General features: G+C 42.3%; 1 protein-coding gene across 1 annotated transcript in view; it reads right to left on the bottom strand.

The window, feature by feature from the left end:
• MOSPD2 (motile sperm domain containing 2) overlaps positions 1-4,321 on the bottom strand; it is an 86,691-nt gene extending 82,370 nt beyond the window's left edge. The window contains exons 1-2 of the mRNA XM_052663410.1: positions 4,248-4,321; positions 4,019-4,088 (exon numbers count right to left, since the gene is read on the bottom strand). Coding sequence (XP_052519370.1) covers positions 4,019-4,088; positions 4,248-4,274 — 97 coding nt within the window. The 5' untranslated portion in view covers positions 4,275-4,321. The remainder of the gene's footprint in view (positions 1-4,018; positions 4,089-4,247) is intronic.
• Between the last annotated feature and the right edge of the window lie 11,697 nt (positions 4,322-16,018).

Below are 16,018 nucleotides of genomic sequence, written 5' to 3' on the forward strand. Positions count from 1 at the left end.
AGAACTGAATATTAAGTAATGTTAAATGTTGGTTACTTCCTAATATGGGGAAATAAAATCATGGCAATAAAAAATAGAACACAGAAAACTACATAATGATCTTTTAAGTGTTTTAATGTATAGAAAAAAGTTCGTTCACTGTTAGAAGGGCTATATCTCTGTATGATAAGTTTATGGGAGATCCCCTGGACTGTTTTCGGTATAACACAAATTTATTTAAATAAATTCACATACTTGTAGAATCAGAACAAGCCTAAAATAATAAAACCCACAAGCCTCAGTTGCGTACAAATGTATTGCTTCAGTGGCCATGGATCTCCACGCTATACGCCCACTGTTTTTAGTCACCTGTGCTCCTTAAGGATCATCAAAGTGGACTTCCTCTGGCTTCTCAAACATGCCCCATACCTTCTCACTTAAGCATCTCAACCTGGACTATGTGATCCATCTGAATCACATTCGGTATCTGGCTGGCCGAGTTCTAACATCTCCCAAAGTTCTTGAGAAATACCGCTTGTTCTGAGAAGGTTTTTCCAACTGCGCTAACCCAGTCACCCAAATTAGATGTTATTTTTCCTGGTCTTGGACTCCTACAGAAATGATTTTAGCATTCCTATTCTTCTGGACAGCATTTGCCTTTAATATTTCTGTCTCAACACCTTTACTAGATTGTAGTAGTTCAGGAAGGGGCTCTATCTCTAATATTGGCACACTACTTCCCAGAATTAAACAGGAATGGAATAAATTTTTGTCACAATAGTCGTCTCTTGCCCTGGCCACAAGAAAGAGGAAGAGATAATGGGAAAAGTTTCTCATTTGAGACTCAGCATGAAATTTCTCAGAGAAACAATGAGGGATAAAAAGGACAATTAGCAGTGCTACAACAATTACGACCTTCGAATTTGTTCTTTTTGCAGCTACAAATCTATCCATAATTGGTAATAATTTCTGTGGAAACAAAAACATGCTTGGAATTTCCAAGAACCCACCCCCAAAAGAGCTGTTGGAGTTCAGCCACTGTGTAAAGTGATAAACTGCAGAAAATATTTTCCTTTAGGAAAAACATGTTTGCTTAAGTCTGCCTAAAGCTACTTCTGAAACAAAATATTGTTAATGGTGAGAGAAAGGGGAGAATCAAAGAGGAAGGAGGAAAGTGGTTATTCTCAATATCTAGCTAACTTCTAAAAAGTAAACTTGAAAGGGAGAACACAGACAAATCATAAAACCCTTTGTGCCAGTTTCCCACTCTACCTTTACCTAATGCTCTATTTCACAAAACAACTGAAACTTTAAGGGGAGAAAGCCTCAAGAATTTTTCTTTTCCTTACCAATGCAAGTCTTTAAATTAATTAAATCAGTATTTGCCATGGCTGTGCAGATAACTCATTCACACATATTTGGTTTTCACACAAAACCCTCCTTATACTTAATGCCACACAGTGCTTTACTTTGAAATAACACTGGTCTTTATGAGACATTCTGTGAGGACTGCTCTCTGCCAGATTTTTGTGGGGGAGAGGAGACAGGACAGCCCTTCATACAGACTTGGACTCATCTTCATATGTATATGTATATTTATACTTAAGCATTGCTATATTCAGTCAATGACTATGTATTGAGAACTGTGCTAAGTATACAGAGGTGAGTCAGACCCTGCCCTCATGGCCCACAGGTTGCCCCAGACCCACATTTTACTGAAGGAAATGAACAATAATAAGTCAACAAATGAACGAGGGCGGTTACAGGTGATGATAACCATAAAGGAGACAAGACAGGGAGGCCATTTAATAACCAGAGTTATAGGTTATGATAAGAACTGTAATGGAGACAAGACAGGGAGGCCATTTAATAAACAGCAAAGGTCTCTCAGATACATTTAAACCAAGATGGAAAAGCAGAACCTAGCTATGCTTGGTGGTCTTCTAGGCAGAGAAATGGAAAGGTCCCGAGATGGAAACAGACTCAAGTCAGTTTGAAGGGCATAAAAGAAGCTGGTCACACTATTCTGTGGGTCACATTTGTAGGTTATGATGTTAATTTTGTGCATCAGTATACCAGGGAGTCATAGGTTTTCAACAGAAGTATTCTTTAATGAACTGTTGCTTCAGTGATATGTATGAGTGTGTACTAGACTGCAATATATAATACGTTTCTTATTGTGGGCAGTGGTGAAATCTGCACTGAGCAAGAAAAGTAGTAACATGAGGATGGTGTTGCAGGCCACCAAAAATAACTGAGATTTTTTCTTTTTTTCTAAACACAGTAGAATGGTACTAGAGGGTTTCAAGCTGGGGAGGGCCATGATCTAATTAGGTATGTTGGTGTTGCCAAAAGATTACTACAGTGAATTCAGAAGACCTGAGCACCAGTCCCATCTTAGCTACCAAGGAGTTTGAGCAAATCATTTACTCTCTCCAGAGTTCACTTTCTTCATTGTAAAAACAAGAAGGTTGGACAGAGATGACCTTTAAGATTTTATCTATTACTAAATTCTCCAGGCTATATCCTGCTTCCTCCCTTGGGCCTAAGTAAACAACTATTGGTGAGTATTAGCACATTAGGTCAAGTTCTGGGTTACTTCACAATATTATAAACTATACAGCTAAGACGGAGAAGGCAATGGCACCCCACTCCAGTATTCTTGCTTGGAAAATCCCATGGATGGAGGAGCCTGGTGGGCTGCAGTCCATGGGATCGCGAAGTCGGACACGACTGAGCAACTTCACTTTCACTTTTCACTCTCATGCATTGGAGAAGGAAATGAAAACCCACTCCGGTGTCCTTGCCTGGAGAATCCCAGGGACAGAAGAGCCTGGTAGGCTGCCATCTCTGGGGTCACACAGAGTTGGACACGACTGAAGCGACTTAGCAGCAGCATACAGCTAAGAATTATGTTTCCATAGAAATCAATTTTAGAATTAGCTCTTTACTGGAACCAATTAGCTATCTCATTGGGCTAAAAGTGAATTAAATGCTTTTGCAACTCTCTAGTACAAGATTTGGGGTGTGAAGAAAATTGACAGGGAGGGATGAGAAGATTTACTGACCAGGTTATTTAGAACAGATTTCTTTATTTGTTCTAGGTCATCAACTGACATACAAGCTAGTGCCATCTAAAGTTGCAGGGAACCCTCAGCACTGAAGTCAAGATGTAGAAGCTGAACTTCTTTCATGTAACCAAAAAGACTACTGAGGAAAACTACTTACTGAGAGCCTACTATATGCTAACCCCATGCTACACAGTTTGCTATACATATTTTCATTTAATCCTCCTAGTTAGTCAAACTTCACAAATATGGAATCAGGGGCTCAGAAAAGACAAGCAAGCTATTAAGAGGAAGGGTCAGGATTGGTCTTTAGTCTGTACTTCCAATAAATTATCCTGCAGGATTTTAAAAATTACTGTACAGGTATTAAATCATCAGTTAAATATTGGACAACTCCAGCTATCTGTGACATGTGGACAGAGAGGTTCACCCAATAAATCAATTTGGGACGCACGGGTACTTTGCTAGGTACAGTGTGAGATGAAAAGAACCTGCTCCAGCACAGGGGGGCCTACTTCGCGGGCACCTGCTGGGTGGTATAAAGTGGAATTAGGCAAACTAACCTAGGGATTCAGATACCCAATTAAGCACACGTGAATAATATTTTGGCAATTTCCAGGTTCATTTTCTCGATTGTTGTTCCTGATACTGATAGGTCAGCAGAGGAACGGCGTCATCTGAGTTGAGGGCCTAACAAGTGTCCTGAAAGTTCCATAAACTCGAGATACTTGAAACACGAATTTCTAACTCACATTAACCCTTTAGGAAGCAAGAGACACGTCACTTGGCCAACTGGAGCATTATCCTTGCCATATTAAGGAGAGAAAACTTAGAAAACGTGTAAGGCACGGTCCTCGTGAGGATCGAAATGGTCCCCTGTCGGCTTCCACAGAGACCCAAGCAAACATCTCAGCAAAGTTGGGGCCGCTCATGGCACACCTGCCTCAGCACCAAGATCGCGCGGTACCCACCTGTCACATACTCAGCTTCAAACCTCCGTCGAACCTCAGAGATGAGCTTGGCTTTATTCTGGGCTTGATACTAGAAGAGAGACACGAAGGGACGCTTAGACGTTACAGGCACCATCCTACTTCCCCTCTGCCCAGCCCACCTGCACCTGGGCGTGTGGCCCCCTAGCCTCAGAGGCGGCTTCGGGGTCCGGGATAGAGGGGCCCGGCAGTGATCCGGTCAGCTCCTCACCTCGGCGATAGTAGCGGTCGTCGACATGATCAGAGTTGGCGTCGCTCCTTTCCACAGCTGCGGTCCGAATATCTCAGCACTGGGAAAGCTGGCCAGGAGGTAAAGAGGGAAGGGCGGGAGGTGGAGGCGGTCGCGTGACAACGGAAGGAAGGCGGAAGCGTCGCCACACCGCCCAATCTGGTGCGTCCGCTCGGGTCTGGAGGCGGGACCAGGCCCTCAACCTGGCTTTCCATTCGTTTCGCGTTCAGACCCCGCCCCCGACGTCCCCTGAACTGCGGACCCTCCCCCGCCAGCCCGCGAATCTCGGGCTCTTCCCTGGCAAAGGTCCGCCCGTGCGAGCTTCGGTTGCCATTCACTTTTACAACATTCCCCGGAGGCCCCGCCTCCTCAGGCTCCCATGGCAACCGAGTTCTGGCCGGATGGGCAGGCTCCGCCTCCTCTGCGCTGGACGCAGCCTCCGGCCTGGACCTCCCAAGATGCAGCGCGCAGGCGGGAGGTTTGGAGCGGCGGGACACTGTACGTATTTTTGGCGTTGCTGCTGCGGGGTTGTTGCTGTTGTGCTGAGCAAGGGTCTCACGTGTAGAGGTAGGGCTGACGGCTTGTTCCCTGACCCGACTTTCGCCGAGAGGTAGCGGGGCTGGGCTTGGCTCCTAGTCCCGTTATTGCGGAAGACCGGTTAGGAAGTGGGCATCCCCAGGCCTGTGCACCTCTTTCTCTGGAATGACAACTAGATTATTCCTAGTGCTTTCTCTATTTGGGAATTACTTCACTTGCAACTTTCTTCACTTATGCAACATCTCTCTCACTTGGAGTATGAGATACTTAACAAAAGATTTAATTTTGAAATCTTTGAAAGAGTTATGTAAAGTTTAAAGATATAAAGCGTCTTCAGTGTGTTCGAATCCTTGCGACCCCATGGACTGCAGCACGCCAGGCCTCCCTGTCCATCACCAATTCCCAGAGTTTACTCAAACTCATGTCCATTGAGTCAGTGATGCCATCCAATCATCTCATCCTCTGTTGTCCCCTTCTCCCACCTTCAATCTTTCCTAGCATCAAAGTCTTTTCCAGTGAGTCAGTTCTTCGCATCAGGAGGCCAAAGTATTGGAGTTTCAGCTTCAGCATCAGTCCTTCCAGTGAATATTCAGGACTGATTTCCTTTAGGATTGACGAGTTGGATCTCCTTGTAATCCAAGGGACTCTTCTCCAACACCACAGCTCAAAAGTATCAATTCTTCGGCCCTCAGCTTTCTTTATAGTCCATCTCTCACATCCATACATGACTACTGGAAAAACCATAGCTTTGACTGGACCTTTGTTGGCAAAGTAATGTCTTTGCTTTTTAATATGCTGTCTAGGTTGGTCATAGCTTTTCTTCCAAGGAGCAATTGTCTTTTAATTTCATGGCTGCAGTCACCATCTGCAGTGATTTTGAAGCCCAAGAAAATAAAGTATCTCACTGTTTCCATTGTTTCTGCATCTATTTGCCATGAAGTGATGGGACCAGATGCCATGATCTTAGTTTTCTGAATGTTGTTTTAAACCAACTTTTTCACTCTCCTCTTTCACTTTCATCAAGAGGCTCTTTAGTTCTTCACTTTTTGCCATAAGGGTGGTGTCATCTGTGTATCTGAGGTTATTGATATTTCTCCCGGCAGTCTTGATTCCAGCTTGTGCTTCATCCAGCCTGGTATTGTGTGTGATGTGTAAATTAAGATAGTTCTCACCTGGGACAGTTTTGCCCCCCGGGGGACTTTTTGACCATGTCTGGAGACATTTTAGCTTGTTGCAAGAGAAAACTGCGAAGAAATTATACAGTCCCCATACTCCCACCAGCCATAGTCAAACAGGATGGACACTTGAGCATCTTTTTCCCCAAACTTATTTTATATATTTACTTTATGATGGGGGGAAATGAACATTGTGTTCATTTTATTTGTAATATTATATTTGAGTATATCCTTGAAACAGTATCTCAAGTATGGCTAAAGTCTCTGTCTGGCTCCACTCCCCTACTCTGATATCTTTCTTCTCCAGAATAGAGAGTCACCAGAATTTGTCATGAATCCTTACACCTTTGCATTTTAATTTTGGACCAGGCTGCCTGTGTTTGAGGGAGAAGGCAATGGCAACCCACTCCAGTGCTCTTGCCTGGAAAATCCCATGGACGGAGGAGCTTAGTAGGCTGCAGTCCATGGGGTCGCTGAGTCAGACAGGACTGAGTGACTTCACTTTCACTTTTCACTTGGATGCATTGGAGAAGGAAATGGCAACCCACTCCAGTGTTCTTGCCTGGAGAATCCCAGGGACGGCAGAGCCTGGTGGACTGCCGTCTATGGCGTCGCACAGAGTCGGACATGACTGATGCAACTTAGCAGCAGCAGCCTATGTTTGAATCCTGTCTCTGTCACTTCCAATCTGCAGGCCTTTGTGAAGATCCTTAAATTCCATGTCTCAGTTTCCCCATCTGAGGATAATAGTACCTATAGTGTAAGGATGTTCTGAGGAATAAGTGCGTTAGTCCAAAGTGCTTAGAACAGTGCCTGGCACAGAAAAAGCAGCCAGGGAATGTAGCCATTGTAGGTAAGCAAAGTATATTATGCTGTTTTATCTGTTTTGATTTTGATACATAATATACTAGAGTATACATATTTCTGCAACTTAATTTTTTTTTCATTTGATTTTTGAAATCAAGCCACAATGTTGCTGTTCAGTCTAAGTCGTGTCTGACTCTTTGCAACCCCTTGGACTGCAGCACACCAGGCTTCCCTGTCCTGAGTTTGCTATCTCCCCTGAGTTTGCTCAAATTTATGCCTATTGAGTAGATGGTGTTATCTAACCATCTCATCCTCTGCCTCCCCCTTCAACTTTTGCCTTCAGTCTTTCCCAGATCAGGATCTTTTCCAATGAGTCATCTCTTTGCATCAGGTGGCCAAAGTATTGTAGCTTTAGCATCAGTCTTTCCAATGAATGTTCAGGATTGATTTCCTTTAGGATTGATTGGTTTGATCTCCTTGCAGTCCAAGGGACTCTCAAGAGTCTGCTCCAACACCACAATTCAAAAGCATCAATTTTTTGGCACCGAGCCTTCTTTATGGTCCAACTCTCATATCCATGCACGACTACTGAAAAAACCATAGCTTTGACAAGATGGACCTTTGTCGGCAAAGTAATGTCCCTGCCTCTTAATATGCTGTCTAGGTTTGTCATAGATTTTCTTCCAAGGAGCAAGCGTGTTTTAATTTCATGGCAGCAGTCACCATGCACAGTGATTTTGGAGCTCGAGAAAATAAAATCCGTCACTGCTTTCATTTTTTTTCCTCATCTATTTGCCGTGAAGTGATGGGACCAGACGCCATGATCTTAGTTTTTTGCATATTGAGTTTTAAGCCAACTTTTTTGCTCTCCTCTATCACCTTCATCAAGAGGCTCAATGATACACATTTAATTCATTCCTCTTAGCTATAATATGATATTCCATCCATATCTATTCATTCCCCTATTGGTGGTCATTGAAGTTTTTGCTTTAAAAAAAAAAAAAAACAGCACAGTGAACATTCCAGAAAAAAGTCTTCATTATTATGTAGGATTATTTCTCTTGGTTAATATCTAGAAATGAAATTTCTAAGTGTATGCATTTCTGTTCACTGCCAGGTTGTCTTCCAAAGTCTCCCTTTAATTAAGTACTTGTAATTATTTCCTAATTTATGACTTCACCTCCAGTGTCACTTCACTCCCCCATCTTCAACACTGTCACCAGGATCTTTATTACTCAGAAGTACAATCCTGTGGTTTCTATTTTTGAAATCTTTCAGTGGTTTAACATTCCTTAGAGAAAGTTAGAAGTCCTTAGTATGGCATCAAGAACCTTTAATCTTTCCTGATTCTCTCAGTGGATCACATTCATTCAAATTTCAGATACACTAAGTGTTGCTGGGAAAGAGAAAGGGGACATTTGACTTGGGCAGGCCTCAACAAATGACTTCTAGTTATATAATAGGTAGAAGAAGTTTTAACAGTGAACGTATTCTGTAGCCAAGTTAATTTACTAGGTAAACAATGTCCTGTATGTTGGAAAAATGATTATCTCTGTGATTTATGCTCATAAGATTATGTTTAATATTATGAGGTAAAGTGTACAGTTGAGTGTTATAATTCTACCTTTTTCCCAAAGGTAGAATTCCAAAGACACTTTGCACTGGTCACAGTCTATCAATTGGTTTCTTAGAGAATTTTATAGCTTTCATATGTATATAATATAATGCTCTTTTAGGATCTTCCTGTACCAGACCTGGTTCTGAAATTTATAATGCCAAATGTATTTTTTAGCATTTAATAGAAACATTGTTTATTTGTTGGGAGACTGGAAGAGAAGGATGGATAAGGGTGATAATTTGTTGCCTATATTTAGGTTAGCATGTATCATTTTTCTAATATACTCACACATCTGTTTTCATTTTATGTGTAAAATATACAATCAACTTTGATGTGTGGTGATACAGAACAGGAAAAGCTCAAATTAATTGCCTAGTATTTTATAAATAATCTGCATCCAAATCTTCCTTCCTGCTGCTTTCTTTCCCCTAGCCTCCTCCAGAGCTGTGACTGGAGGTAAAACTTAACTGGTTTGAGTTACCTGTTTTTTTCTGCAACCACTGTTGTAAGAGTACTAAGTAAAAAGTCAAATGACTAATATGCTAGAATACTAAGCCTGGTATCCTGATTTGATTAATCAAGACTTATTTATATTGGTTTAAGAGCCTCTACATTGAACCTTAGTTTCACTTGTTTCCAGATTATTTCTATCTTAAAACTGAATATTACCACTTATTCCATAGCTTTAAAGTTTTGTCTTGTGAACATATGCTCAGAACTTTTACCTTTAATGTAGATATTGCATTAGTATAAAATAAAACAGATATTCACAGATATGTGAATTCAGTAAGCATTGAGATTATTTTAGAAAGTTTGAAGGAAAAAAGTTATCTTTATAAATTAGTAGTTTAGCTTCTGATTTTTAGCTCCGAAGATGATCCATGTAAAATAACTTATCTTGAAAAAGTGCATGCTTTTGCAGTAGTACTTAAAAATAAAAAATAGCCTTTCATATAACAGCTGTGTTTTTAAATCTATTTGAATCTAAGTCCATGAGAATAAGTTTTCTTTTTGCCTAGAGCTCATGCTCAAAGCTTGTAGCAGTGGTTTGCAACTTTTTATCTCTATTATCACTCAGCGTCTATCTTTCCAGGCCATAGTTCAGGGATACAAATCATAGATTTGGGGGGTGGTTGGGGTGGGTGGGGGAGTACAGCCGTAGGTGCCTGCAAAACTTTTGAATTAGGGGCCAGTTACCAGATAAGTTTGTGTTTTAGAACAATAACTGAGGTAGCATAAATGAATGGACATATTGGAGGAGAGAGAGACTAGAGTAAGGAAGGCTGATAAAGGGCGTTTGCTGCTGCTGCTGCTGCTAAGTCACTTCAGTCGTGTTCGACTCTGTGCGACGCCATAGACGGCAGCCCACCAGGCTCCCCCGTCCCTGGGATTCTCCAGGCAAGAACACTGGAGTGGGTTGCCATTTCCTTCTCCAATGCATGCAAGTGAAAAGTGAAAGTGAAGTCTCTCAGTTGTGTCCGACTCTTCGCGATCCCCTGGAGTGCAGCCTACCAGGCTCCTCCATCCATGGGATTTTCCAGGCAAGAGTACTGGAGTGGGGTGCCATTGCCTTCTCCGGATAAAGGGTGTTTACTGCAGCCTAAGTGGGGGATGAAAGCCTCACAGACACAACTGGGACAGAAAATTGTAAGAAAGAAGTTTCTAAGTTAAGAAACTTAGTTATAGCATTAAAAGAATACAATGTCAGGTGCCCGATTTTCCTAACTCTTCACTTTATGAAGGGGCAACAATACATACTCTAAAGTTTATTGAAGGGGATGATTCTACTGACCTTTTAGCACTGAGATCCTCCTTACTCCTCCCACACTTGTGGGTAAACCAGAGCATTGTGTTGATGACCCATTAGTTGTGACATTTAATATTAAAATTACAAAATCCTTTTCTCAATGCAAGTTATTTTTGTTTATTTTCAGTATTAGAAAGTCAAGACCTTTTGAAGTGAGTAGGTAGTAAAAGATGATGAGTTCTTAGATCTTTACCTCCGAATATATAATGTTAAAAAAATATCATTTAGTGCCAAAAAAGCAAACTCTGTTAGAAGTCTCCTAAGAGGTCTGAGATGTCTGTGGGAAATTTGAAATAAAGAAGTTATTAGTCATACATTTTCATGTAATGTAACCAATTTCAAGTAAAACATAGTTTCACAAGTAAAAGCTACACCTTTGATTTCACTACCTATCTGCTTTACTGATAAAGCTTAAGCTGCTCTGGGATACCTGTTTTCCCAGATCTTTGCATGAGTTGCCTAACAAGCCAGGAAGTCATTTGGCTTTTGCTACTTTGTATTATCCAGTATCTCCAGTTGCTTCAGTAATTCTTCTAGAAATTCTCAAAAACAATATAATAAATTTGATTTGAAAAGAGATGTTGTGTAACAGATTACTCCCAAATTTAGTGTAAAACAACAAACATTCATTATCTTAAGATTTCTGAGGACCAGGTTTTTGGGAACGGCTTAGGGGTGGTTCTGGCTCAGGAAGGCTTGACTGGAGCTGGGAGATGTGATCCTAGGAAGGCGCACTCACATGGCTCTTGGCAAAAGGCCCCAGTCCCTTGCTAGCTGTTGGCAGGAAGCCACAGTTCTTTGCTCCGTGTGCATCTCCACAGGGCTGCCCAAGTGTCTTAATGATATGGCAGGTGATTTTCCCCAGTGCAGATGATCCAAGGAAGAGGTCACTGAGGAAGCCACCATGCTCTGTGACCCAGTTTGCTTCTATATTCTGTGCCTGGAAATGAGTCATGATGACCAGGCCTCACTCAAGGAGAGGAGATTTAAGTGCCACTTCTTAATAACAGGAGTTTCAAAGAAATTTGTGAGGGTCTATTAAAACCACAAGTGATGTATTCGGAAGTTCGACAATAAGGTGCAGCATCTCCAATTTAAATGATCTGATATGCTTTTAAGTAGAGTTGCCTGTAAATCAAGTCATTTTAATAAAATGCAGGCTACATTAAGTTAAATGAAATGATTATGGTTCAGTGATACTTTTTTCTAATTGGATTGTTGGTAGATTTTTATAATCAAAGAACAAAACTTAAGCCTTTGGAGTTTGCTTCTCATTCAAAAGAGGAAAACTATATTACTTACTTGTACATGACCTCGTTTTCATTTATTTCTAAAGTACTTGATTTTCCTGGTGTAAATAATCCACAAATAAGAGAAAAGAGAGAGTATGAGTTAGAGTTATTTAAAGTGACAAGAGACCTTTCAGCATTCACAAACCATTAAGTATACAGTTGCTCTGATGTTTCTAAGATTAGGTACTGTATGAGCCAGAGCTAGCCATGATGGTAGTTAACCTTTTCTAGCACTTTCTATGGGCCAGGTTCTATTTCAAGTGAGTTCTATTCATTAATTCTGGTACCTTGTAGGTTTGGCACTGTTACCGCACCCTCTTACATAGATGTGGATGTGAGCTGGCTTAAAGGGACTAAATAACTTGCTCTAAATCGCACATCTAAGGAAAGGCAGGCCCGCCATTCAGAGGGTGCTCTGATGGTTCTTAGCATATGCTAAGCATTTGGTAACAGGAGTGACTCCTGGGGCCAAGCTATGGTGGAGGTAATGGAAGATAATGGCCACCTCCTTCCAAAGGTCCCATGCATGCACTGCTGCACTCCGTGCCCCCGACCCTGCAACAGGCCACCGCTGACCCACGCCTCTGCTGGAGACTCCTAGACACTCACGGGCAAGTCTGGGTCAGTCTCTTGTGGGGTCACTGCTGCTTTGTCCTGGGTCCTGGTGCACACAAGGTTCTGTGTGTGCTCTCCAAGAGTCTATTTCCCAGTCCTGTGTAAGTTCTGGCAGCTCTATGGTGGGGTTAATGGTGACCTCCTCCAAGAGGGCTTATGCCATACCCAGGCCTCCTGCACCCAGAGCCCCTGCCCATGCGGTAGTCCACTGCTGACCTGTACCTCTGCAGGATTCGCTCAAACACAGTTCTGGCTGTCTCTGTGAGGTCTCTGGGTCCTGGTGCACACAAAGTTTGTTTGAGCCCTCTGAGTGTTTCTGGTGGGTATGGGGTTTGATTCTAAACATGATTTTGCCCCTCCTACCATCTTGCTGGGGCTTCTCCTTTGTTCTTGGGCCTGGGGTATCTCCTTACAGTTTCTCAAGCACTGCACAGCTGCTGCTTCATCTGGTCCCATCACTTCATGGCAAATAGATGGCCAAACAGTGGAAACAGTGGCAGACTTTATTTTGGGGGGCTCCAAAATCACTGCAGATGATGAATGCAGCCATGAAATTAAAAGACGCTTGCTTCTTGGAAGAAAAGCTATGACCAACCTAGACAGCATATTAAATAGCAGAGACATTACTTTGCCAACAAAAGTCCACTAGTCAAAGATATGGTTTTTCCAGTAGTCATGTATGGATGTGAGAGTTGGGCTATAAAGAAAGCTGAGTGCTAAAGAATTGATGCTTTTGAACTGTGGTGTTGGAGAAGACTCTTGAGAGTCCCTTGGACTGCAAGGAGATCCAACCAGTCCATCCTAAAGGAAATCAGTCCTGAATATTCATTGGAAGGACTGATGCTGAAGCTGAAACTCTAATACTTTGGCCACCTGATGTGAAGAGCTGACTCATTTGAAAAGACCCTGATGCTGGGAAAGATTGAGGGCAGGAGGAGAAGGGGTCGACAGAGGATGAGGTGGTTGGATGGCATCACTGACCCAATGGACCTGAGTTCAGGTGGACTCCGGGAGTTGGTGATGGACAGGGAGACCTGGCGTGCTGCGGTCCATGGGGTCGCAAAGAGTTGGACACGACTGAGCGACTCAACTGAACTGACTGGAGTGACTCAGCATACATAGCCAGTGAGTGAAGAGACTTCACCATCTTTTTCTTATGTGTTTTCTCACATGAGTTCAATGGAGGGGGTGTTCCTTTGTTCTTTATTCTGCCTTACTAATTATCTCAAGTTGCCTTTCTTATACCCAGTCTTCAGAGCAAGAGAATACGTGCCAGGACAATGTAGTGGTTAGAAGTATAGGGTCAGGAGCCAGAGGGCCCCTCTTCTAAATCTAGTGCCATTGCTGATTAACTTTGTAACCTTGGGAAATTTTCTGACCTTCATTAAAATACAGTTTTCTCATTTAAGAGGCAGGGCACCTAAAGCCAGTGCTCTGGGACAACCCAGAGGAATAGGGTGGGGAGGGAAGTGGGAGGGGGGTTCAGGATTGGGGAGACACATGTTTCAGTTCAGTTCAGTCACTCAGTTGTGTCCGACTCTTTGTGACCCCATGAATCGCAGCACACCAGGCCTCGCTGTCTATCACCAACTACTGGAGTTCACTCAGACTCATGTCCATCGAGTCAGTGATGCCATCCAGCCATCTCATCCTCTGTTGTCCCCTTCTCCTCCTGCCCCCAATCCCTCCCAGCATCAGATTCTGTTCCAATGAGTCAGCTCTTCGCATGAGGGGGCCAAAGTACTGGAGTTTCAGCTTTAGCATCAGTAGATGATGGTAAACTTAATAATAGGAATAAATGTTGGACTTTGCTAATACCCAAGTAAAAGATGATGTGGAGTTTCAGCTTTAGCATCATTCCTTCCAAAGAAATCCCAGGGCTGATCTCTGTGGCCAATTCATGTTGATGTATGGCAGGAATCATCACAATATTAAAATTATCATCCAATTAAAATGAATAAATTAAAAGATGGGATATTAAGAATACTTTAAAAGAATATTTGTGAGTATTAAATTATGCATGTATTGTACCTGGCATACAATAAGCATGAACAATTTCTGGCTATTTTTTAATTCTTGTGTTCATTACAATATCTAATCCTCTGTTTTTTTCTACTTTGAATAAGAATAGTGACTTCCTTAGGAAGTAAAACTGCATTGCTTGTGCAAAATAAGATTTAAATTTTATTTCTATTACTCCTATGAAGATTTTTTTTTCAAGTCATGTTACAGCATTTCCTGGTTTCCACCACTCCCCCCGCCCCCATCCCCCACCTCTCCGGGCTTTCATTTTGGCTATCAAGTCTGTAGAAGCTCCTTTCTCAGGGAGGCAGAAACCCAAGTGCCTGGGCTATGGGAGCAATCTAATATGAATCCTTGACTGACTGAGATGTCATTATAGAGGGGCTAAGACGTAGAAGGAGAAACCAGGTTAGGACTGTATGTTTGAGAGACAGAGGTAGAACCCTTAAGAAATTCTCTGAGCCGGAAAGTTTGCAGTTCTTTATAATGGAGCACTTGTGCCTTTTAATAGATGCTGTTAACAAATTCACTGATCTTCTGTGATGTGCTTATTTGCCTTCTTTGCAAACTGTGTTTTTTAAGGGCTCTACAGAAATGACATTTGGGATACAGATTTTTTTAAACTTTTTATTTTATATTGGAGTATGCAGAAATGAATATGAATTGCAGGACACACTGGGCTTCCCCAGTGGCTCAGCGGGTAAAGCATTCCCCTGTAATGCAAGAGACACGGGTTTGATCTCTGGGCCGGGAAGGTCCCCTGGAGGAGGGCATGGCAACCCACTCCAGTATTCCTGCTTGGAGAATCCCATGGACAGAGGAGCCTGGCGGGCTACAGTTCATAGGGTTGCAAAGAGTCAGACACGACTGAAGCGACTGAGCACATAGTCGATTAACAGTGCTGTGTGATTTCAGCTGGACAGCTGAGGGACTCAGCCCCGCATACACATGTTTCCAGTTCGTTCTTTCTGGGGCTGTTAGTAGTCGTTCTCTGCTCTTCTCGAGTAGCATATTGGACACCTTCCAACCTGGGAGACTCATCTTTCAGTATCATATCTTTTTGCCTTTTATACAGTTCATGGTGTTCTCATGATAACTATACTAGGGTGGTTTGCTGTTCCCTCCTCCAGTGGATCATGTTTGCCAGAACTCTCAAAACTCTCCGCTCTGACCTGTCGGGCTTGGGTGGCCCTGCACAACATGGCTCATAGCTTCACTGAATTATGTAAGCCCCGTTGCCACAACAAGGCAGTGATCTGTGAAGGGGATACATGTATCCATTCCCCCCTAAGCCCCCCTCCCATCCAGGCTGCCACATAGCACTCAACAGAGTTCCCTGCGCTATACAGTCGTTTCTTGCTAGTTATCCATTTTAAATACAGCAGTGTCTACATATCTATCCCAAATCCCCTAACTATCCCTTCTCCCCATCCTTTCCCTGCCCTGCAGCCATAAATTCATTTTCTTAAGTCTGGAGTTTGTTTCTATTTCATAAATAAGTTCATTTGTATAATTTCTTCTTAGATTCCACATAGAAGGGATGTCATATGATATTTCTTCTTTTCTGTCCGACTTCACTTAGTGTGACAGTCTCTGGGTCCATCCATGTTGCTGCAAATCATGTTATTGAGATACAGGTTTTGATAAGTGTGACATTGGTAAGATAGCATAAAAAGCTAAAAATGTTAGTAATGTTTATAGTTGCCTGTGTAATAGTTCTCTAACAAAAACATGTGTTTTCTTTTCAGCTCTGCCTACTCAGTGGCAGTTTCCCTCATTTCATTTTTAGGTTTAAAAGCATCAACTGGAATTGACTTACTTTCAAAAACTGGACCAACACAAATTGGACTTGATACTGTAGATTCACTAGCAAACAAGCA

Source organism: Budorcas taxicolor, chromosome X (genome assembly GCF_023091745.1).
Source record: "Budorcas taxicolor isolate Tak-1 chromosome X, Takin1.1, whole genome shotgun sequence".
In the NCBI taxonomy this organism is placed as follows: Eukaryota; Metazoa; Chordata; class Mammalia; order Artiodactyla; family Bovidae; genus Budorcas; species Budorcas taxicolor.